The 25,123-nt window shown below is 51.7% G+C and overlaps 1 protein-coding gene across 3 annotated transcripts in view; it reads left to right on the top strand.

The window, feature by feature from the left end:
- Positions 1–782: 782 nt before the first annotated feature.
- FNDC1 (fibronectin type III domain containing 1) overlaps positions 783–25,123 on the top strand; it is a 98,029-nt gene continuing 73,688 nt past the window's right edge. For 2 of the 3 annotated variants that reach the window (XM_047769818.1, XM_047769817.1), the window contains exon 1: positions 783–1,010. In XM_047769818.1, the coding sequence (XP_047625774.1) occupies positions 917–1,010 (94 nt within the window). In that variant the 5' untranslated portion in view covers positions 783–916. The remainder of the gene's footprint in view (positions 1,011–25,123) is intronic. The other variant, XM_047769816.1, reaches the window with a different exon arrangement.

The following is a 25,123-nucleotide window of genomic DNA, read 5'->3' as shown; positions in this document are numbered from 1 at the left end:
GGGCCGCCACGATCGAGAGCTGACTCAACGTTAGGTTGTGCGCTGGGCTGGGGGCAGGTCTGCGAAGATGCTGTGCCCAGATCGGCGGCCTGCAGGGTGCAAGCGACCTTATCGCCGCTAGGGGCGCTCCCAGTCCGCTCGAAGAGGCAGCAAGGCTTCCAAGGCGGGGAGCTGAGCACCGACAGGTGGGAATCGGGATGTGGAGCCCTAAGCAGGTGTTAACCATAGAAATCGGAGGAAGTGAAGCCAGCAAGCGCTCGTTCTGGGCTGTTCGCATGCTTACAGGACGCTTCCTCAGAACGCCAGTTCATGAGCTCCATAGCCGGGAGCAGCAGTGTCTAAGACATTAAAACCCTCTCCTGGGCGCAGGATGTGGGGAGGGCCTGGGTGAACCGCAGGAACCAACGCAATCCGCAGATAGAGGTGAAGGGGCCTGGCTCGGGTCCCCAATGTGGAAGCCAGAGGGGGGCTTATTTAAGGGGACAGAGGGCATTCGGGGCTTGGCAAGGACTGGACGTGATGGGCCATTTCCCAAGCCACAAAGCGAGAGGTTAGACACGGGGAGCACAGCCCCGCACAGCAGTCACTAAGCTTTCAGATCGGATCAGCGGGCTTCCGAGGTGCTTGGGCTCTAGGAGCGCTGGCCCAGCGCCCCGCCCGCCTGGGGCCGCCACCCCCGCCACCCCCGCCGACCGGCTGCCGGCAGGGGGCGCCCGCGCGCGGCTAAAAGGCCCGGCAGGCGGCGGGCGGCCTCAGTGCGGAGCGCGGCGGCTGGTGAGCGGTCGGCGCGGGGCCGGGGCGCGCGGGCACGGCGCGGAGCGCTCAGACGCACACCGACGACGGGGACCCGACGGCCGGCCCTCCGTGCCCCGCGACTCCCGCCCAGCGCGCAGCCCGCCACGCAGCCCGGGTTCCCATGGCGCCCCCGCGTGCGCGGCGCCCGCTGCCCTGGGCGGCGCTGCTACTCGCGGCCGCGCTGCTGCCAGTCGTCTCCGCGGCGGCGGCTCCAGGTACGCGCTGTCCCCAGCCTCCGCGCCGCTCCTCCGTCCGCCCTCCACGCCCCACTCACCCTGCCCTGGACTGGCTGCGTGTCCCGCCACTAACCTGGGCGTCCTCCTCGATCGCGGGTCGGGGCGCCAAGGGGCGGCCGGGGACGCGGGGGCCCTGCTCTTGCGGCCTCGCGCGCGGGAGGGGGGCGCGGGGACACGTCGGCGGCAGCGGACCTCAGGGCCCTCGGTTTCCACTTTGCCGTCGAACTGTCGGGAGTGGGGAGTCTCAGCTGTCCACCGTCTTGGGGACGTTTCAGGCAAAGGAAAAAAAAAAAGAGAAAGAAAGAAAGAAAAAATAAATAAAAGGAAAGAAAAGCAAAGCAAAGCACCCTCTCAGCGTTGCGGGAGGGTTGGAGGTGAGATGCTTTCCTTGGCCCAGAATTTTCCCCTGGGCATCCGTTTTTCCTCCCGTTCACCTGCCCGAGGCAGGATGCACTCGGAGACCAGAAGGGAAACAGAGAGGCAGGACTGCTCTAGAAGCGCACCGGGAAAGCTGGGACCTGCCGCGGGGCGGGCGGGTACCCCGGTGCCCAAGGTGAAGCCGCGCTCGAGCGGAGCATCTCGGTGGGCGCCTTGGAGCTGGGAGGCGACGCTTGTTTTGAGAGGAGAGAGCGAGGGAAATGGGGGAGTCGGTTCGGGAGAAGCTCCCATCCCCGAAGGCTGAGACGGGAGACGCGTGGATGCTTTCTTTGGGGGAGGCTGAAATGTGAGCGATGCTTTCCAGAAAATGCCAGCGGGCTGTTTTCAGATTTCGTGTTCGTTTCCCGCAGAGAAAGACCAGTTTTTCTTCCCTTAGCCTTTGAAGGCCCTTGTTTTCACCTCCGGTGCAGGCATTTTCACACTTGACACTGTGTGGCTTTTATTTATGTGATCGGTTTGTAGGAATCCAAGAAGTCAACATTTTTGTTGATACTGTTCACTCCCAGCTGGGTTAGAAAAATTCAGATGCGCTTCCAAGGAGAGCTACTTGCTTTATGCTGCTATTTAGTGTCTCGCTTGCCCTCTTACTACCAGGGAAAGGGGGGAGAGTTGGGGGTCCTTGGGACTCTTTTTTGATGGGTGCATCCCACATGACGCTTGTTTCAGGGTTATGCCAAGTGCTGGGATGGTAAATGCCACTTTTTCCTAAAAGCCATTTTTTTTTTTAAGGAAAAAAATGGTAGGTAGTTTTTCTCTCTGTTAGGTACTTCTAGGAAAGCATTCGCTGAATATCTTTATAGTACTTATCAAAAATAAAACTATTTTAAAGCCTTTCAACTTCCCCACCTACAACCTGTGGCTTTTTAAAAATTCTAAATTGAAATCCTCAGAATGCTGAAAGAGTTTTTGTTTCAGAAAACAGACTGAAACGGGAACCAGTGCATTTCCCAGCCTTCTACCTGTTAGATTCCACTGCCACCTGCCCGATGGGTTACATTTGCGTGGGTCTGAAGTCAGGGTGGCTTGTGGAAGCTCCCAGAGTCCTGCTGTGTTGTGCGCCCGCGGCTCCTTCTCTCGCCTTCTGCTCTGTAAATCACGGAGCTGTGGAATGTTAGAGCTGGAACGTTTGCTGGCCCGTCTCTCTACTGTGTTGACGTGGGATTTGCAGGAAAATGATGACCAGACTAGAAGCGGACGCAGGAGGACAGGGGCATTTGCAATGCATACTTCCTGCATTGACATAATAGGAGAGGAGCAGACTTAACCTGCAGACAGCTCCCCGTGCCATGGAAAAAAAATCAGGGGGCACATAATTTCTTTCATCTGCTTCTCTGGAAAGCTTCCTGTCTCTCTTGCTGTAATAGATACAGTCACTGCTCCAGACTTGTACTCTGGGTCTGAGAGTAGGGCGTGGACCCAATGCTTCCTCTCTGGTTGAATTGATGCATGGGCTTAGCAAGCTGCTTGAGTCAGACCCCTTCCTCTCCCCCAAATCTTTGGGGCCAGCATCCCTGCAATGAAGTCACCCAGAACCGCATTCAGAGTGGCAGAGCCCACAGCGCAGAGGAGCTGTCCTTAAACAGAGGTGACTTGCTAGGCATGCCGAAGCTCTAAACAAACCCTTTTCAACTTGGTGGTCGGTTAAAGTGTGAAACAAAACAAGCAAGTTATGCCTCTTCCTGGCCTTCATCCCTGTGATAAAATACTGTGCAACCATTACAATTATGATTGTGCTTGCCAGTCTGAGATGCATTTTTCTAGAAACACTCCCATACACTTAAGAATAGTTATTCTAGGGTGGGTTATGGACGACCTAAAATGTTTTTTCTTGGACTTCCCATCATGGGTCAGCAGAAATGAATCTGACTAGCATCCATGAGGACGCAGGTTCGATCCCTGGCCTCTCTCAGCGGGTTAGGGATCCGGCGTTGCCATGAGCTGTGGTGTAGGCCACAGACGCGGCTCGGATCTGTTGTGGCTGTGGCTGTGGTGTAGGCCAGCGGCTACAGCTCCGATTTGACCCCTAGCCTGGGAACTTCCATGTGCCTCAGGTGCAGCCCTAAAAAGACAAATAAATAAATAAATAAGATGTTTTTCCTTGAAAGCTTGAAGACCCTTTCAGGGTCTCTGCAAGGTCAAAACTATTTTCAAAGTGCCTTTTTCACAGTGCTGGTGTTGGTAGCGAGGGTACAGAAGCTTAGTGCGGAGAAGCACTGGTGCTTTAGCGTGACTCACTGGCGCTGTCACGAGCTGGTTGTCATTGCATTTCTTAGGCTTTTGAAGGATACGTCAGTTTCAGTGACGAATGTCCTTGGTGCAACAGTAAAAATGATTAATTTTACCAAATCTCTACCCTTGTATGCCTGTCTTTTTAATACTCAGGGTGAGGAAATGGGAAACACATGTAAAGCACTTCTGCTGACTGCCCAAGTTCATGGGTAATCCTGAGGAACCGCACTTGTGTGATGGTTGGAGTTGAGCTGAACTTAGCTGCTTTGTTCATGGAACACCACATTTACCAGCAAGAACGACCGCAGAGAAACTAGTTATTCTGACTTGGGTATTTGGCAGACATCTCAAAAAATGAACAAAGGCGGTCTGGCCACTTCTGGTGAAATAACTGCTAGTATGTCTTGCCAGTGCGAAAATTTGAGCTTTCAAGTGAAAATTAGAATGTTGCCAAGTCACCTCCGGCGTCCTAGGCTTGAAAGCGTCCCCAAACTTGAAACTTTTCTTATAGGATAGGCGGTGACATAAATGCATATGATTTTGAACTATCGTGTCATAAAATGTGTCAACATTTAGCTGATTGGCACAGCCAAGTGAATTGGTAAATCCAAGTGACCGAAGCACATGTGACAAAATCTGGCCTGGCTCAGAGATCCATGCAAAGCACAAAACTGCCCAAAGCATTTTTAATATAACAATACATGAAAAATTCTCTACATGGTTTCAGGTTGTTCATAGCAACCAACCTTCCAGAAATTGCTACTTGATGAGTTTTGGTGTAGTATCAAAGATTTTCCAAAATTATCCCTAAGGCTATTATCCCAGTATCTTTGTGAGACCTGTTTGCTTCAGGTCCTTCAACATGGAGCGGAAGGTTGAAGGCGTAATTGGAGAGGAGATCCTGCTGTCTTCTGTGAAAGAGTTGCCAAAATGCCCAGAAAAATGCCATTCTTCTCCTGATTCCTTTTTGTTTGGGAAAACAGTTCTTTTTCATAAAGCAGTTTGTTATGTCAGCTGTAGTAGTTTGCTATTGCTATTTTAACATGACTTAATAAGGACATAGTTTAACCTCTTTTGAGATTCAATTTCTGGCCATGTAGATGTGGATAGATAAAACCCACATCAACATAACTTCTGTGAGAGCCTCACCAGTGGAAGGGTAGCAGGGAATCTGAGAACAGAAAGTTCGATAATCACAGACAGAGAGAAAGGCAGTAGGCTCATTATCAAGGGGCCTGAGTTTGAGTCTCGGCCCTGCCACTCTCCTGCTGTGTGGCCTTGGCCAGTTCACCAGTCCCCACCAGACCAAGCAAATGGAAGATTCCTTCCGCCTTCAGAGGCCCTCAAGGACTTTCCTGTGGCACAACCCGAATGCTTTCTGCAGGGCTTCCCTCCTACTTCCATCCTCTTTGAAAGGGGGGGGGGGGGCGCGAAGAAAATACAGTGAAGCCCACTGGGGAAAAAGAGCTGTTATAGTCATCACCGGAGCACACAGTTCACTAGTAGGAATTAGAGGTTGTAATAGTTGCAGAGTGACAGCTTATGTCCCTGCAAGTTATCACTGCATGGTTCCAGAGCTCGACTAATATGTTCTACCAAGACCATTCACGGCTTTCTTGAAGACATAAAGGCCCATTCCCTGAAAACCAGCCTGGGAAAGGGTGAGGAGCGGAGGGGTGGATTAGTTTCCTGTGGCTGTTACAACAAATGACGAAAACAGTGGCTTGAAACAAATTTTTGATCGTATAGTTCTGGAGGCTGGAAGTCGGAAATGGGTCTCACGGGGCTGAAATCTAGGGTCGTGTTCCTTCTGGGGGCTCGAGGGAGAATCCGGTGCTCACCTTCTCCAGCTCCTAGAGGTGCCCGAGTTCCTCGGCGGGCACCCCTTCCAGCAATGGCATCACCTTCTCTGACTCTGACCTTCTTGCCCCCCTCTTTCACTTATAAGGACCCCTGTGATAACACTGGACAACCCCCCATCTCCATCCAGAGCCTTCACTTGGTCACATCTGGACAGTCCGTGTGAGGTCACATAGTCACAGGTGCTGGGGATGAGGGCATGCCCGTCTTTGGGGGGGGCATTATTCTGCTCCCACAAGGGGGAGGTAGGAGTAGGGGGAACCTAGATACAAACATTTCAGGAAAGGCCCCATCCCAGTTTGACGGTTAAGGAACAGACCTCTTGTCATTGGTCCTTGTGGAATTTAGGACTTTCTTGATTGATCATAAAACTTCTTATCAGAAGCTTCTATTTCAGGTAGAAGATATGGAGGTGAGTATTTAAAGGCATAAATATAAAAGAGATAAAAGAATATATATATGTATTTACTTGTCTATAGAATATTTATGTTGGGATACATTCGAAATTGAAAACTTGGATGCCTTGGGGAGAACTGGGGAGCTGGGGCTGGGGATGGATATTACTTCATTATTTCTTTTACGGATTTTAGGAGACATATATCAGAGCCTTTGGAATCGGGGAGGTATTGATTATAGACATGTGAGAACATCCTTTTTTTCATCCTTCTAGACCTTATCCTTGTCTTAGTCACAAAGATGAATTTAATTTGGGGGAATTGTGCTGTTGTTATTATTAAGGAAAATTCCCCAGTATGGATCAGCTGGTTAAAATTTAGAAATTTTGAATAGGGCATTTTTGTGCCCCTGAGTAATAGGCAACGTCATGTGGAAGACACATCTGGATTCTGGTTCCTTCCTTTTTCGGCTCCCCGCCCGACGGACGGCAGCGCTTACCCTCCACGGCCCTTAGAGGGCGCTCCGGGCCTTCCCGCAGCGTCTCCGCCGCCCGCTGGCCTCTGAGTTCCAGCCTCAATAACGTGTGCGGGGCGGGGGGCTTTACCAAGAACCTTAGACACTTTCAATTATCTGCTTTGTTTTTTCCTTAGTGTTTAACTTAAAAAAAAATTGCAGCTCCTTGGGGCTTTCTTCAGATACTGCTCTAGGAAGGACACAACCCTTGTTGAGAATGGAAATGCCTGCAAGTTAGCAATTTTTCCCCTGATCAGGCTTCAGAAAGAGTGTGAAGCCCAGACCTAAAGCTGGGGTCACAGGCCCTCTCGCTGCTGGGGTAGCCCTGGTTTCTCTACAGGTTCTGGGTCAAAGCGGCAGCCGCTGGAGGATGGGCAGGGACAAGGGGCCTCAAGGGGTGGTCCCTGCCTCGGAAGCCCTGGAAGTTAGTTTTGAGTGTTTGGATTCATCTGTCTCTCTCAGTACCTCCCTTCCACGCTGACTCGATTCTCTTTGTGTATCCAGAGAGAGTAATGCAAATCCTAAGACAGGTTTGCAAAGGTTCAGATATAACTGGAGAGCCGCTAATGTTGATTTTTCTCTCGTGGCCTTGAATGTGTGGAGGCAAGGGTTAAAATCCTATCATCCTCATCTGTAAAGTACAGTCTTCAAAAGTCTATGTTCATCTTTAGGAGGAGTTCTCAGGTTTGCATTTCATTTCTTTTTCCTGTGAACTGGAAATTAGAGGTGCCACGGTTTTCCATTGCCCCGTATGTCGTCACATTTAATCTTCACAACCTTGTGAAACTGGTGACATTTCATTTTGCTCTGAGGGAACTGGGTCGAGGTTCACTGGTTTTCCCAAAGTTGGCGATCTAGTTACGTGGTCATTCCAGGAACAGGACCCCAATCTTCTGGACCCAGACTCCATGCCTTTCCTGCAGACGCCCCAGCTCCCGCTGGCGAGGGCATTTCCCACATCCCCCTTTTTTTCTCTTTGTTAGGCTGGCAGTGCCATTTCTGGTTTGCCCTGTTTGTCCTTCCAAGTCTGTGCTTTTGTCACATTGCTGTTGAGAAAGGATTCTGTTATACGTGGAAGTGGGTTGAATCCAGTAGAGCTTACCCTAAGATGAGGCTGCGGTGACCTCTATCCCCTATTACAGAAGAGATGTGGCATTTGGGTGTGAGCCGTATCCTCACTGTGGGAGGTGCCCTTTACTCAGTGGGTCCTGTTAAAACTTGCCCGTGGGGCCAGGGCTGGTGTCTCGTTTGTTACGTAAACCTTTTAACCTTTAATGCAGTTGTTCTCTGTGAATGTTGACCCATATGATGGAATTCACGACCCTGGACCGTGGGCCTTGTATTTTAACCAGAAGTCTCCCAGAATTCAGGCTTGTTTACAGAGGATGCTTAAATCAAGGGTCAGTGCTGAGAAACGTGAGCTGCTAATCCATGGGGTTGACAGACCCCCGTCCTCCCCCCGAGCTGGTGAGACTGTGACACTAACAGTGGTCAAGTGTTTTGTGCTTCTCAGAAGAGATGTGTCATTGAAATGCTGGATTTGTTTCCTAGGGATTATTTTCCGGGGTCACCTCTCTTCGTCCACTTCATCAGTCCTGACCCAGCTGCTCATTTGCACTGGGATCTTGGGTTGGTCATAACTCTTCAGGCCTCATTTTTCTCATCCGCAGAATGAGGGGATTGGTCTGGGGACCTGGCCAAGGGCCCCTTCCAGCCCTAACTTTGTGTGAATCTCCACTGGAAGGTTTCATTCATTCATTCATTCACTTGTTCAGCAAACACAGGGATAGCAGGTCCAAGAGGCACAGTCCCCAGTGAGAGCACAGGCGGGGGAGGGGAGGGGAGGCTACAGACGCTGTAATGTGACTTAGCACCGTCCCGGGGGGTCGGACTGGAAGTCCAGGACCGCCGTATCTGAGCTGGGCTTTGAAAAAGGGATGGGCCTTAGAGCAGGAAGGCGAGGAGGGACAGTTCAGGTGGTGGAACCAACCTGGGTGCATGCGTGACGGCCCAGAGGCTACATGAGTATTCTGGGCGGCTGCTGCAGGGTGGCTCCTGGGGGGACGGTGGCATTCGGGGTTGCAGGGCTTGGCAGCAGCCAGCTCAAGAGGGGCCTGGAGATGGACCATCATCCAAAGCAGCTGTGGCCCCTGAAGGAGGGCCCACCCACAGTGCGGGTTGGTGGGAGGTCCCTTGGGCAGCTGGGGGGCAGCTGACCATTCTGTTCTTGGCCTTTTGGGGTTCTTGGACATCTGCTTCTTTATTTGGGGCTTCGGAGGTTTCTTCATTACAGGATAGACTGACCTGGTGTCTTTCCCTTCAGCCCTGTCTCATTTTTGTTCCGTGTTTTCTGAAATGGCTCTTATGTTCGCAAGCAGTCCGTTGTGGGGAGGGTCCCAGGGCACCAAGACTCATGCAGTCCCAGGCGGGGGGCAGGCGGGTAGACGGTATAGTTAGGGTGAGAGCACGTGATGGTTGTGCAGTGGCTTCAGGGTCAGGAGTGGGTCTGTGTAATTTTAGGGGTTTGTCGGGGTGGGGGAGGCTGGTGAGTAACACAGGTTAAAGAGGAAATCGATGGATATGGCTTAGGTACAAAGGCTAAACCTGCACTCTCAAGGTTACTTAATAATCATTTATCATGATGGAACCAGTTAGCGTCATAATAAATGATCTGAGCCGTGTGCAGCCCAGACTCCTGAATTCAGGTGACACCACGTCTGTCTGCAGATACAATCCCACCCACAGGCGCCTGCAGCGTGAACCCCCGGGCTGGGCAGGGCCGAAGGGGCCGGAGACCTTGGCGGTCAGGGGTGGCCTCGCAGGAGCTCAGAGAAGCAACCCCAGCCTGGCCAGGCGAGGGCAGCCCGTGGTGGGTGCATCCCTGTGAACTGCGGTCTGGAGAAGCAGGCCAGGGCACCCATGGATGCCGGGGATCCTTGGGGTGATGGGGGGAACGCTGCCCGCAGGATCTCATGAGGCCAGCACCACCTCATCCTCTGCAGAGAAGGCTCTCCAGGCCAGTGATGGCCCAGCTGTATGACTATCACGATGATGCTTCCACTTAGAAAGCCTGTCACACAGAAGTGGGCGGGGCTTCTTGTGCTTCTCGTGGGTCAGTGCAAAGGCAGCTTTACGTGATCGTTTTCCCCAGGCACGAGGGTCAGGGGTCTGGACCACATCATAGGTGTGAAATATTATTTTTGTAATGGTTTTTAGAAGCTTTTATTTTCAGAGAGTTGCAGATTGCCTTACAATTGGAAGAAATAATGCAGGGGGTGTGTGCCTGTCACCCAGTTTCTCCCAAAGGTAACATCTTCTGTAACCGCAGGGCTGTCCCAGGACGAGAGCAGCCGTTGGTGCAAGTCGTGGACTTTATTCAGAAACACCAGTTTCACGTGTTTTTGTGTGTATGTGTGTTTCTATGTAATTTTATCACACGTGTAGATAGATGGTGCGACCCCCGGAGTCAAGAACATTCCATCAGAAGACCCCTCCCGCCCCGCTTTTAAAGCCACGTTCACTCCCTGTTCCCACTCCTCCTTGGCAACCACGGATCTGTTCTCCATCCCTGTGATCTTGTCATTTCAAGAGGGTCACGGCCATGGACTCCTGCGATGGACACCCCTCTGAGAGGGGCATGTGTTTGCCGTCCTTGTGCTGGTGATCACCACAGCTGGCTCGCGAGTCCTTTGGCGCCTGCTGAGATGTGATGGCTGTGATTCGGCGCAGCAGGGAAGCGCCGCGCCCACCGCGGTCCACGCCTCCTCACCGGGCTTACGGTGAAGACCTTCTCCCTGGTCCCTCTGCTCCTGCCCTCTCCCCCTCTCCCCCTCCGTGCTCTTCAGAACAGTAGCCACGGTGATTCTCGTGATGCATGAAGGCACCGAACCTTCTTCCTCTCTCAGATCCAAACCAAAGTCCTGGCACGTTTTCCAGGCTATGTGGTTCTTTTCTACACCAGGCCCTCCCTTCCTCTCAGCTTCAGGCCCTGGGCCTCCTTCCTGGTTCTCCGATGTGCTAGGCTCCTGCCAGCCACAGTGCCTTTGCACTTGCTGTCCCTTTGCTTGAACAGCTTTCCATAAACCTCTATGGGGTGTCCCTCACGGTGCTCAGGGACTTTGTGCCACATCGTCATCACAGGAGGCCTCGCCTGACTCCCCACTGTGTAACAGTGCAGTTTCCCTCCTTTCCTCAGCACTGCTCATCCCAGCTGTATTTTTCTGCACAACCTCTGTCGCTGCTGGAGGGTTTGTGTATTCCGCATGTGTGCCAGTAATTGCCTGTCCTCCTCGTCTGGAACGGAAGCTCGGTGACTGCACAGCATTTGCTAGTTTTGTTCGCTGAAGTCTCGAACCCTGTGTGCAAATAGTGGATGCTTAGCAAATATGTACTGAGTGGTGGGATGTGCTTTCTTTGGCTAATGGCATCTGACATACAGTAAGTGGCATCCGATGTACAGTAAATCAATGTATGCCCGTTGACCTGATGCCAGCAGGTCATGTGGGGCTGGCGGGTGTGGGACTCAAACCCCTAACCCCTCTCACCCTAAGCTGTGGCGTCGGCACATGACTTTCGAAGGCTGATGTTAGACTCCCGTCTGCGGCGGGAGTGAGCGTTTTATTGACGTGCCGTGTGAGTCTCCTGGGGCTGCCAGAACAAAGGGCCACAGACTGGGCGGCTTTAAGCAGCAGAAATGCATTTTCTTGTAGCTCTGGAGGCTGGAAATCTGAACTCTGTAGGCCAGGGTCATGGTCTTTCTGAGAGTTCTGGGAAGAACCCTTCCTTTTCTTAGCGTCTGGTGGTTTCCAGCCATCTCTGGTGTTTCTGTCACTCCAATCTCTGTCTCCATTGTCACACAGGCTTCTTTCTCCCTATGTGTCGTCTTATAAAGGATGCTGGTCATACTGGATTCAGGCCAACCCTTGTCAAGCACGATCTCGTCTTGCCTTGATTTCATCTGCAAAACCCCTCTTTCTTTTCTTCTCTCTCTTTTTCTTTTTAGGGCCACACCTGCGGCATATGGAGGTTCCCAGGCTAGGGGTCAAATCAGAGCTGCAGCTGCCGGCCTACACCACAGCCATGGCAACACCAGATCTGAGCCACATCTGTGACCTGCAGTGCAACTTGTAGCAACATGGGATTCTTAACCCACTGAGTGAGGCCAGGGATTGAACCCATGTCCTTGTGGACACTATGTCGGGTTCTTAACCTGCTGAGCCCCAGTGAGAACCTCAAAAATCTTGTTTCTAAATCACATTCACTGGCACCTAGCTTTAGGACTCAGCATAACTTTTTAGGGGACACAACTGAATCCACAACGCAGTATGCCTGCATACCAACACAATTCCTTTGCAGTGAAAGAATTCCCGCAGCAGCGTCCTGCACGGGGTCGTAGTTGAGACGTGGGGACATGTGAGTCACTGCATTGCACTATGTGTGCTGAACTGTCACCCCCGAGCTCCAGACACTGATGTCTGATTCATAAATTAAGCCTGGCTGGAACCTCCATTCATCAGGTAAAGAATTGAATAGCTCCAGTCTCTACTAAGCTCTGAGGGATTAAGGTAGCAAAACCCAGTGGCATTGCTTGGGATAAGCGTAGCCTATAAGGTCATCTAGGACTTTCTAATCAACTCCTACCCACCAGAGAGAGTGTTACGTTCTGAATATGTTCGCACCGATACCCAGAAATTGTTAAGATCGGCAAGAGAAATCAGCGAATTTGATCCAGGACTTGGCCTGGCGGATGGGCTACATCGTTTTCCTCTTTGGTAAGCTTTGGGATGTGTCCCTGGCTTTCTTTTGTCCAGGTTGTGCTCACTGGTGGAGACTTCTAGGTGGCGCGGTGTGGCAGCCCAGCTCTCCATGAGTGTCCGACTCCCGGACGCTCTTCATGTCATGGACGGCCGCCCCTTCTCCTGCTGTAACACGTGCCCTGGCCTCGCTGTTTTTGAGACCATTTTCTATCCCCCACCGACCATTTCCTTCTATTATTTTCTGATGGACGGGGAGGGTCGAAGCATCTTCTTATGTTGACCAACTCTCAGAATCCACCTACGTACATCCAAGCAAACCACAGCCAAAGGGAAGAGAAACGAGGGCCAGCGAATTCCAAGTGCCTTGATGTTCCTGAGACCCGGGCTGAGCTTCTTTTACGGCTGTGTCATGATGACATCGTGACTCTAACAGCCGTGGAGGGAGGTCTGGGAGATGCGACACAGGCTGTTGTCTGGGCGGATGGCATGTCCCTCTTGTGGAACACGAGGGGTTTGAATTGGAGTCCCCGGAAGGAGTTCTGTAGGGTCTGCAGATGCTCTGACATGGTGATGAGTTTTCATTGCGGGGAACAGTTCAGAGCGTCCTGAGGGGTAGAGGGAGGCTGATGACGGTTGTAGATAGGGCCTTGGTTAACTGTCCTCTTGGAGTTCAGGTCGTGGAAAGCAGTGGCCGGGGCGCCCATTCCTGGGCGAAATCTCTAGCAAAGGCCCTCCTCAGATCCCGCGGATGCCAGGCTTTGTTCTCGGATGGTTCGGGCCCGAGGAAGACGTCCTTCCCCCGCCATTCTGAGCCCTGATAACGTTTATGGTTCGTGGCGCTCGGCTGATGTTTAATATCTGATGCCCTTGCCCTTCTCTTTAGATGCCACTGTGGTGCTGCCCTCAGTTATGTGAAATATTTTAGAACTTTAAATGTTGAAAAGTATTTTAAAAAGGGAAGATCCTTAGCGATCGGGCTTGTCACGGGCTCCGTGTGGGGGTCATGTCTGTTCTGTGCCTTCTTATCCACCACTTTTGCCCGGACTCGCTTCCAAGGGTATTTTTCAGGGAGCTTTTCTGAGTAGGACGAGTGGTGATTTTAGCGACAGTTATGCCCAAGTGTTTAGCATAGTTAGACAATGACTTTCACATTTTGGGAAAAGGAATGACTTTTCAGGGAGTTTTTTTTTTGGCTGCTGGCATGTCAAGTAGTTTATAGTAGGCTGCGCTTAGGCTGGGCCAGCAAACAATGGTAATTCTTTACAAAACTATTTCTCAGTTGCGCATTGAATTTGAAGAATGTGCAAAAGATCCCACAAAAACCTGGTTTCTCGTAGGGTCTCTAATGTGGTTCAACAGCAGGTGAAAGTCCTGTATTCCCATCTCCCGTTTTCTTTTGGGGGTCCCTTGTTTTCTGGTCACTGTCGTAGATAAATAGATCTGTGGAATTCCTCCAGTTACAGTTCCCTGGGCCATCTGGACAGCTAGTGGTTGAGATAGGGAAAAATTCTTGTTGTTCCCCCCCCCCGCCACTCCGGAACAGTAGCTTTTGCTTATGTTGGTTCCTGAATAAAATGGCCAGGAGTTTCAAAACCTTAACTTCTAATGATCAAATTCTGCCAGCACTGCTGGCTGAGTTCCCTCTGATTTCTGGCTGCATCCCGATGTGGGCAGATGAACTCAAGTCCAGGGCATACTGACAAATAAAGCACTGACACTGTCAAAATTAAATTCCCAGAGGGGATCCCTTATAAACAACAAACAGAAGTTAAAGCTAAACCAAAGCAGCTCTCATTAGAAATCAAGAGAAAAAGCGACTTGTTCTTATGCATCCAGATTTGATGAAATCAGGTGGCAATGGACTGGGCTGCTGATCACACACTGTCTGATGAGCAGTGGTTAAACAGGTAAGGGAATTATCTTACTTGCCAGTAAACTTGGGAGCAGAAGTTCTTAGGGACCCAGGATCTTTCCATATGTCCACTCTGCTGTTGCCGTCCAGGCCATCATTCTCTGGCTTGTCACTTGGTGTTCCACGATGGCTGCTGTGTCTCCAGGTATCACACAGACATCCCAGGGTGGGGGACATGGAGGAAGATACAAAAGTCAGCAGCACATGACAGCAGATCCCGACCCTTATCTAATGCTTTCCTGGCAGCAGTAACTTCCTCATCTGTGTCATTGGTTGGAATTGACCACATGACCATCCCCAACCACGGGGGAAGCTGCATCTTTAGCATCCCAGCCTCTGTTGTAGACGATGGCAAAGGTGGAAGAAGAAGCTGGGCTCTTGGGTCCCTACCCCGCAGTGTCTACCGAGGCAGTTTCTGAATTCCATGCAAACGACTAAACTGCTCTTAATTAGTTGGGAAACTTGGCTTAATGCATGCAACTTGACTAATAAAACTCCAACTTAAAACATCTCCGAAAACACCTTGAGGGAAAAGGCAGCGTACCCTTTGGGCTTGCGAATTGGATGTTAGCTTTGCCACTTGCTGTTTGTTTTGAAACGGAATCCCTTGTTGCTTCATTTTATTGTCCCTTTTTGTGATTTTCTGCTTTGCAGAGCTTCCCTAAATTGGTGGGGGCGGGGGGGGGGGGAGCGGAAAGAAAGAAGATAATGAAGGGGAATACAATGAGGTAAACTATATTCCAAATATTCTGGCTTTCTTGCTTCACCCCAGTTTCCCCCCAAACACAAACAAAGAACCTAGGATCTGGAACACTCTGGGCAAACTTTGTCCACTACCAGCCATTAACACTCCAGGTTAGAGATGAGAGACCGTTGGAACGAGAGCGTTTGTTTACCAGCATTGTGGGACTATGTTGGAGGGCCAGTGGCCTTGGGAGGGGGACTGGGGGTCAACCCCTATGGAGAAGGGACAAAGGAGAAAACACCGCCCGTGTGGCGTTGGGCTCTTCCTTAGGGGGTCCCCAAGCGCCTGCAGGAGTGCCTGGCAGCCTCGGGCGTGCCCAGCTTGCGTGCAGTTTCCTGAAGCCAAGTGTGAGGCTTAGCTCTGTCCGTGGCACCAGGCTGCCTGAAACCGGCCCAAGGTGGAGGATGACGGAGACGGAGGAGGGTGTGGTGATGCTGCCAGTCCAGGGGATGGACTCAGCACACGCTCCTTAAAGACAAGCCAGAGGCTGGAATTTAGAGATTTGGAGGGACCTTCACCTTTTGGCTTCTTTGAACTGATGGAGGGAAAAATTCAATTCACAGTTGTATTTGGTGACCATCTAGTGGCCTGGGGAGCATGCTGGCCTGTAGGCACGCATAGCTGGCCTTTTGGCCTGAATAAAATGATGCTCTGTTGTTATCATAATACTGGAAGAGGCCGGGGGGCCAGGGGCCTCGCAGGAACTCAGGTTTAGCAGGAGCTGGGCTGAGGGGGAGTGAGCCCAGGGCCCAGCGGGGTGCTGCAGCCACACAGGAGAGCCTCCAGGGCATTTGGAATCTTCTAGCTTCTCCCTCTAGCCACATGCACACTTATGGCTAAACAGGACAGGGCGTATTTGCTGTATTTGGGGGGGGGGGTGTGTGGGGGCGGCATCCAGTTATGTCATCGTGACCTGGAGAAACTGACTGGGCCCCGAGGAATGTGAACGGGGGTTAACGTGTGCGGAGCCCTGGCTGCCCCCGATCTCCCAAGGGACATGGGACCTCTGCCCGCCTTGGTGTTTCTCTCCGCGTGGGGCCAGCCCTGTGGCTCCGCAGGGTGGGGTCCGAGGTTCTGCTTGCAAAGCTCTCTCCAAGCCCTGGCATCTTTTTTAAGTTTTGAAGACTCCGAAGACCTAGGGTTTGGTTTCATCTTTTAACGCCTTTACCCCTCCAGGACCATGCCAACTGTGGAGAGCCCTGTTATTGAACCTCATGCCTGTCATGGAATGTCAGAAGAGGAGCCAGGCCATTATTTTAATACCCGGGCCCTGCGGACCCAACCCCAGCGTTCCAGGTGGAAAACTCAGGGCACCGTCTGTAAACTGTGCTAGTATCAGATTTACTTTGCACGGTTGGGAAACACCACGTACTTTCCTTTCTTTTTCTCGAAGGGAAGGGTCATAACTCTTTGGCAAACATACTTCCAACATCCATTTGAACAATAATTTAAAACTCCATCACCCGAGTGTTCTGCCCACACGTTGCCAATTGTCTGGCTGTTTCTCCATCTCTGGATATTCCTCTGCCGACGGGGGTCCTGTGGTTAAGAGTCGAACTTTTCCAGCTTTCCTCGGAGTCCTGGTCACAGAGTCGTGGAGCATGTCGCTCCCTCCGCCAAGCTCCGCTGGCCTCTGGTGGCCGCTCTGCTGGGTGTTTGGCCAACCATCCGTGGTTACGCGCAGATCCGTGCTGTCTTCATTTCAGAGTCTGGGACGTATTTGGCGGTTTTTCAGTGGAAAGTAAAACTTGAATTTCAAACAAAGAAGCAGTAGGAGACTTACATAAACATGAAGGTTTTGGTGCATTAAAGAGCAATCCTTAAGAAATCATTTTAGCCTTTGGGGGTTTTCAGGGACTCGTTCATTTCAGAAGCTCTTCCCATTCCTCGTGGGGCGGGGAGGGGGTTCTCCTTATCCAAGGTAAATCCTCTTCTCTTCCCGGGCCTCTTCTGCCAGACTGGGTGGCCTGCAGGAGCCACCTGGGCTGCATTTGCCTTCATGGCTTTGGGCGTGTCGGTCCTGGCAGGCTTTTGTGACTGAATATACTGGCTGCTGGGGGAGCTTCAAAAAGTTATTTTTGACTTCCACAGAAGCTCTTGATTGATGGTCTCCCAATCTATTAGGTTCTGAAGTGCAAGTGGTGAAAACTCAGCTTGCACTGATGTAAATCCCAGGAATCCCTGGCCTGCGGAGCTGTGCCCTGGGCAGGGCTGGGCTGAGCTGGGCTTAGGGATGCCAAGAGCCAAGGCTGCAGCCCTGTCTGCATCTCTGCTCTCTCCTCCGAGCAGGAGCTGGGGACGGGCTGCTCCAGGGTCCCCCTTCACAGCCTCATGACTGGAAAGCCCAGGCAGCATCCAGGGCCCAGCTCCGTGAGAACCATTCCTGCAAAGTCTGCCAGCCAGAGGTCTGGTCAGAGAAGAATCGGGAGAGGTTTCAGTGGGCAGGGAAAACTTCCGTGAGTCCTTCACACGGCATGTTGTGGATCAGCCGCCTCGTAGGGCTGTTAGGGACCTGGGACGCTCTGGGCATGGCAGTCAATTCTTTTAACCTCAGGGAGACTCGGCACCAGCTCCGGTGCAAGATGGCCCGCAGGGCGGTTCTGAGCGAGCCTGACCCCATCTGGGCATTTGAATGGCTCTCTTCCCGCTGAGGCCAAACAGGATGGGACATGCGGGAGGAAAGAAACGTGGACTCGGATCTCGAAATTTTACTTAAGCTCTAAGGCCCGGAAGGCTTCACTCTTGGACTGTCCACATTCCTATTTTGTAATGGGAGGGACTTTTGTTGAAATGGGGACATTTTCACGCTGTTGCTATTGGATTTTCAGAGTATCTCTATGCTGTCATTTCACCTCATTGCTTGAACCCTGTGCGCTCATTTGTCTTTTTTGTTGTTGTTGTTGTTTTATGGCCACACCCATGGCATATTGGAGGTTCCCAGGCTCAGCGTCGAATCAGAGCTGTAGCCACTGGCCTACACCACAGCCACAGCAATGCCGGATCCTTAACCCACTGAGCGAGGCCAGGGATCAAACCTGCGTCCTCACGGATGCTAGTCAGATTCGTTTCTGAGCCACGTCGGAAACACCCTGTAGGTGATTTTGGACGCCATGAACTGGGCAAAATCTGGGATGGGAATAGGAAAGGCCAGAAGGGGACTTTCAGCTTAGAGGTCAGCTTGGCTTTGGAGCTGGTCGAAGAATGAGTCTTCCTCGTGCCAGAACTTTTGGGGGACCCGGGGAGGAGGATGCTGACCTACGACCCAGGAGGATGCATGGTGGGGGAAGGGGTCCTGACCCTCACTCTGAAGAGGCAGCCACTCTTGATGACGGGTTGAGGGTCACGCCTAGTAGGATGAGGGAACAAGCCCCTGGGGAGGGTAGGGGGCCTCCATTGTTCTCATGTTTGCTTCTGGCCTCTGCCCTCCCCTCCCAGCGGCCTCCTGGGGGGCGGTGGTGATGAGAGCCAGGCTCTGTTGCTCTCCTGCCTCCACCCAGTGGCATTCACAGATGAGAAGAGGCAGGCGTGGGGTCTCCTTTTGGGAATCTGCCTTCCTGCAGGAAGGCTGCTTGCACGTAGGGGGCGCTGGGTAGAGGCCCAAGCCTGCTGCTCTGGCCCCATCTGTGAGGCAGGGGTCCTGAGCTGCTCTGTTCTGCAGACTCAGCTGTGTCCACCCAAAGGTCCAGAACTGGAGGAGGGAGGGACAGGGGCAGGATGGCGGTCATTCCTGAGATCCAGCTGCTCCAGTGCAGCCTCGGCAGCAGTAAACCCGAGAGTCTGATTTCTGACTTTTTTCCTCAATTTGGTTTTGAGCTCAGGTGCTCATAAGGACCACTTTTGGGCCCTGGATTTCAAATCCAGGAAAAGCTACCTCACGCATTTAGTCAGGTGAGATAAAAACGAATGTGATTTGCTACTTATTGGCTCAGGAGAAACATCCAGGCCCCTTTCATTGTTGCCCAATAGACCCCTTTGCTATTTAACAAAAATCTGTAAATTGTGTAGTACAATGTGACCCTGAGTTTTGAGATCCACATCTCTTTTGCAGATTTAACTTTCAAGTCAAATCAAGCTACTATTGTTTGAGTAATTTCCCTCAGTAAGTTTGCCATAGAAAACTCAGAGAAGAAATACTTGTTTTTCTTACAACGATTGCGTCAGTTATGGCCCCAGAAAATATTGGATTCTACCCACTGAACATTTTATCAGTGGATTCCCTACCTCAGGTGTGGGGTGTGGCCTTATTGTCTATAATGATTACATGAGGGGTAGCTCCGTTCCGAGCAATTATAGGAATTAAAGGATTTGAACCTGCTTGTCAGATGCTGTTTGGTTTCTAGATGGGAGGTTGGCTGTACATCCAGATTAAAGTATTTGTTCATTCCTCTGACATGTGTTGAGCTCTGTGTGCCAGCACTTTGGTGAAGGGTATCTGGCTAAAGTCAGTCACTTTGACCTTGGAAAATTGTGATGGAGCAACTACAAAGGAAGACGGGTTGATGGCATTCTCACAACTTCCCTCTCTCCCTCTCTCTCGTCTACCATCCGTTTCCCATCCTTTCTCTTTTCTTGGCTGGAGAATGTCGTGAAGTCACCGTACTTTCTTTTATTTTTATTTTTTGCTTTTTAGGGTCGTATTCATAACATATGGACGTTCCCAGGCTAGGGGTCGAATTGGAGCTGCAGCAACAACGCCATAGCCATGGCCAAGCCAGATCCTTAACCTGCCGAACGGGGCCAGGGATTGAACCTGCCTCCTCATGGATACTAGTTGGGTGCATAACCCACTGAGCCACAGCGGGAACTCCTCTTTGTTGGAAAAGAAAACAAATCAAAAGAAAATATAAACAACACCTGGGATCCATTCTTCTGAATCACAGTCTTAAGCTTGAGTTCTCCATGGGGACTGTGTCATTTGGGGATCACTTTTCCCATCGATTCATGGTGTTCATGGGTCCTGAACTTTCCTTCTCTTGGTCTGAGAAGTGGCCCTTGGCAGAGCTCCCTTTCCAGGAGCGTTCGGCCGCTGTGCGTGGGCCCGAATCATTAGGGGTGGTTGCTGAGTCTGAACCTAGATAGTGAGTTGTGTCCTGAACAGTTCAGTGGGGAACTCACATGCATCTGTCAAACCGGAGTAGGGACGTGGGTCTGGGGTGGTTAGGCCACAGCTGTGCCCGTAGAAGCCACCGATTGTACTGGTAGGTGAAGCGTAGCTCACCTCACCCTCCCTTCCCCAGAGCTGACCTGGGGAGGGTCATTCTTACTTCTTTGGAGCCCAGGCCAGTTTTTTTTTTTTTTTTTGTCTTTTCTAGGACTGTACCCGTGGCACATGGGGGTTCCCAGGCTAGGGGTCTAATTGGAGCTGTAGCCACTGGCCTATGCCACAGCCACAGCAACACAGGATCCGAGCCCCGTCTGCAACCTACACCACAGCTCACAGCAACGCCGTATTCCTAATGCACTGGGGAGTGAGGCCAGGGATCAAACCTGCAACCTCATAGTTCCTAGTTGGATTCGTTAACCACTGAGCCACGACGGGAACTCCTCCAGGCCAGTTTTCATAGCCTTTGGGTCTCTCGGAGAGAGGGGTTCTTGAGGCGGGTGATGAGTCCTTGCCTAGACCTGTGCCCTAGGCCTTCAGGGGCTGGGGGAGTGTGAGTTCTTCTCTGAACTCTAGTGTTCATCTCAAGCTCTTCCCACTGGCATCTCAGAGCTGAAAGAGGACATTGGGAGTTGGCAGGATCAGCAACTAAATGGTTTCTCCTGGAGTTAAAGTGACGTGACCAGGTGGCTGCCAACAGACTGAGTCTGGCCAGCTGGTGTGTGTGTGTGTGTGTGTGTGTGTGTGTGTGTGTGTGTGTGTGTGTGTGTTTCTTCATGAAGTGTTTTAAAAAGCTTAAGTGAATTAGTACAAAATTGGGAGATCTCACACACACACAAAAATCAAGATTTCTGGCTTCTTAGAAACCCTCCCTACCGCCCCCTGAATATCCAAGCATCTAGGTCCAGAATTCCAGTTGTCAACAAGCGCCTGGAACCAAGCTTTTGGACAGAGTGTACACCCCTTACTCTGGCTTCGTTATGGGCCTAAGCCTCCCGCTCCTGGGAGGTGAGACCCCCAGTCGACCTCATTAGGCTGAACCATCCGACCGTCTTTCCCTTCAGTCCACCAGCCATCGAAGCGAGTACCGAGCGTGTGGTCAGGACCCCCGCCCAGAGCGGTGCCAGGAGGGGAAGGTGGGGAAGGCACAGTGAGGTTTTGTGCCCTGTCCACTAGGGCAAGTGAGCCCTGCAGGTGCTGGTCAGGCTGGGCTGACCCCGGGACGTAGCTCTGGGCTCAGCTTCCCAAGGGCGTTTATCAGCCTGAAGGATCCCTGGAGGCCACTCTGCACGCTCTCCAGGGACAGACACTGCCGAGCCATTGGGATCTTGGAATCTATCCTTGAGCGGATGCAGCTGTGCACCTGGATCCTTCAACCACCCTGGCGTCCTGGGGGCCTCTTGAGGGAGACCTGGAGTTTGGCTCTCAGACCCGAGTCAGAACACCGTGGGCTGACGGTGCCTTATTTTTCATTCGCAAACAGACCAATTGAGGTCTCATGGGAGCCACAGCAGGGAAGTGTCTAGCTTGGCGATTCATTATCAGGCATCTGAAATGTCATCAAAGTCCCATTTTGTCCCTCAGTAGCTGGTAAAATATTCTTGAGTCTGGATGAGGTTCACTGGTCTGAACTGTGGCAAGGACTCTGTCGTGGTATGAAATCGCCTGAGTCATAGCAGACGCCGCTGGCAGCTTCTTCTGTCTGAAGCACCTTCCCATGTGTCTCCATTCAAAGACAGCCTCGAGTGGGGGGAGAGGGGGAGGGACATGGACAGGAAATTCTTTCCACTTAATCTAAAATCCCTCAGGCTGCCGCTGGAGCTCGCATCGTCTTCACTTTGCCTTCTGCGGAGATGAGAAGAGGGCTCGTCCCAACCCTAGCCTGTCGCGCATGCTCTGTGAGGCCCCTCCCCACCATCCCTGGTACCCAACCTTGTAATTCCTGCGGCATCGACTTTGGGGTTGTCCTTCTTCTCTTTGGAGAAGCCATTCATGGGATGCACAGCTTTAGACAGTGTATCCCGTGTCGTCTTCGTTAGATGAGAACACTGAAGGCTCTTAGAGAAGGGTTCTGTGCTTCTCTTACCCAGCCGAGGATGATCTGCTCTAAGGTTCTAAGAGCCCCTAAAAATAAGTGAGGAACCGCTATGTCATCTTTCAACGTTATGCTGCCAGAATGCACATCCTGAAGCACAGAGCCCCGAGTGCAGTCTGCAGATCCTGAAACCGGTTTCACCCGCGTGCTGCCTTGACTTCCCCCTTAAGGGACGGACTTATAAGCCCTGCAAGATAATGATCAGGAATTAGAACCACGCTGCCGTGTTTCTAGCCCCCAGAATGAGTCTTCTGTCAAGGAATTCAAGTTCATCCAGACTTCCTGTCCTCTTCCTCCAGTTCTTTCTGAGCCAGGCATTGGTGATGGTCGCCAGGCAGCCTCCGTGATGCCATCCATCTTAAACGTCAAAGTTGATGAGAACCTAGGGAATGAAAAGATCTCTTAATTAAGTCACCACGATATTTTGTTCACCTGGCGCCATGTATGTGCCCTGGGGAGTTGGGTGGGCAGGGGGGTCACAGTTTAAGCCCCGTGGAGAACCCGACCTTCAAGGAGAGCGATTGTAGGCCTCCCGGAAGGGCTGATTCAGGGTCCCCCAGAAGGCATCTGTGCTCAAGAATGACCTTCGTTAGGTAACTCTCCAAGGCCTAAACTGTCACTAATAGAAAGGGGTTCCATGGAGTTCCCATCATGGCGCAGTGGTTAATGAATCCGACTAGGAATCATGAGGTTGCGGGTTTGATCCCTGGCCTTGCTCAGTGAGTTAAGGATCTGGCGTTGCCACGAGCTGTGGTGTAAGTTGCAGACGAGGCTCGCATCTGGCGTTGCTGTGGTTCTGGCCTCAGCTGGTGGCCATAGCTCTGATTGGACCCCTAGCCTGGGAACCTCCATATGCTGCAGAAGCAGCCCTAGAAAAGGCAAAAAGACAAAAAAAAAAAAAAAAAGAAAGAAAGAAAAAGAAAAAAGAAGAAGAAAGTGGTTCCTTTGGCCTAATAAGATCTTGTTATAAGAATGCAGATGTCATTCACTTACTCGGTTCCTTCCAGAGAAAGGAGAGGGTGGGGCAGGCAGCCCCTGAGGCGGCTGCTCATGGACGAAGAGCACTCCCTAGAGGGGGAAATGGAACAGGAAGGTGGGAAAGTGAACGCAGCTATGGAGGCTTCGCAATTGGCTTTAGGATACTCCTGGCCTCCGAAATGAACTTTCCCTGGGTATGGTCACTGGTCATTTATGAGCAGGGACAGATTCCGAGGGTCTGTGAGCTGTGGGAAGAGCCAGGCTTTGGAGTTGGACACAGCAGGAGGTGCATTCGTTTCCCCTGGGGTACAGCTGTGTGACTCTGGGCAGTTCTCCTAACCTCTCTGCTCCAGGCCTTGCTTTCTTCTTCTGCAGCATGGAGGGAGGAAATAACCTCTCAGGCTTGTGTGTGTGAAGAGCACCTCACACAGCGTTAAGTTCAAGGTGAAGGGCAGAGGGGGGCAGGTGCTAGGAGCCCAGTAAGGCCCCTCTTCCTGTCCATTTCCCTCTCCCAGTTTTCATGCTTTAGGGTGGTTTTGCACCATATGGCCTTTTTCTTAGCGTGCAAATAGTTATCAAGTTGAGACACACTGGTGGTACTTGATCATTGGCAAGAGGCGAACACACACTCCTGTGTAGACACACTTGGATGCTGATGAAGTAAGCAGGCTGCAAGGCCGTGCGTTAGGTCTGGGCAACCCTTGGGGTCTGCCTCCCACCCTTCATTTTCCTCCTCTTACTGCAGCTGTCTGGGGTTTTGTATGTCCCTGCTTTTGCTGGCCTGATGCAACCATTTGAGAGCGGTTCCCACGTGACTTAGAAATTATTCCACACTGTGTCCCAGGACAGACGTAAGGCACAGCAGAGAAAGGCCCCGAGCACATTACTGATAAATTGATCCTCTTTTTGGATGCCGTAGTGAGCATAAAGCATCTTCAGGCCTAGACGGCTGTGGATGGATTGAATCACGTGTGCCCAGCAGAAAAGGGGCGGGTGTTTGGGCTTCATGCGTCTCACAGGGTCGAGCTTTCCTGAAGCGGGATTTGGAATTGAGCTGGAAAGAAAAGGGTAATTCACATGCTCCCTGGTGTGCTTCCTTCCCCGGGAGAAGCACCCGGCGTGGCCGTCTGGACGGGGTCTCAGAACCCTCGCTTTGTGTCCACCCACCTTTTTTTGGTCAGGATGACCTAGTGGATCCCTGGGAGTGACTGCTGCTGTTGCGGGAAATGGGGAGCAGGGCTAGAAAAGGACAATCAGACCTGTGGCGGAGAAGGACGGGAGGCTTCTGGAGGGAAGCCTTGGGAGGGATAAAGGAGACTGAGGGATGGGAACCCCAGTCCTCCAGCAAAGAGCATCCTGGGAAGTTTCTCAAAGGCAAGGGGTGGGGGGGTCAGTGAGAATTAGGGAAGGGGCGCCACGACCGCTAACCTTCAATATCCAGAAGCTCGCCATCCTGCCGCCTTTATGGTCTCCTCAACTCAGCGTCTCCCAGATGGCGTTGGATTCTCGTCTGTGATTTCACCCACCGAGGGTTTACAGGCCCCTCACCTCTGCGCCTGGGGAGGGAATGCTTTGTGGGGTTTGGCCTGTGCTCATCCTCTGACCGACACTGTCTCTTTGTCCCCAAAGTGGACATTCTCTAGTGCCTTCCAACTTGTTTTGTTCATACTCTATTTTCATTCCTTGAATTTCTTTTCTTTTCTTTTTTTTTGCCACACTTGCAGTATGTGGAAGTTCCCAGACCAGGGATCAAACCCATGCCACAGCAGTGATGGCGCCGGCTCCTTACCCGCTAGGCCACCAGGGACCTCCTCCTCGACCGTCTTTAGTGGGGTCCACCCAGGAGTGCTCTCGTTTTCTTGTCATTTTACTCCTGAGGCAGCAGGGCAGTTGGGGAAGGAATACAAGCTGTATGTTAGAATCAGCCTGCCTTATTTTGTTCAGAGTCTTCAGTGTTAAATTCATGTACTAACCAATCTGTGTTATCACAAACCCCCCCCCCCTTCGCTTTCTTCCTCTGTAAGACTTCAAATTCTTTTTTCTTAATATTACTAAGTTTAAAGAGTTCT

The sequence above is a fragment of the Phacochoerus africanus genome, chromosome 2 (assembly GCF_016906955.1).
Source record: "Phacochoerus africanus isolate WHEZ1 chromosome 2, ROS_Pafr_v1, whole genome shotgun sequence".
Classification (NCBI taxonomy): domain Eukaryota; kingdom Metazoa; phylum Chordata; class Mammalia; order Artiodactyla; family Suidae; genus Phacochoerus; species Phacochoerus africanus.
The sequence above is the reverse complement of the archived record's forward strand: the minus strand, read 5'-3'. Positions and strand labels throughout refer to the sequence as shown.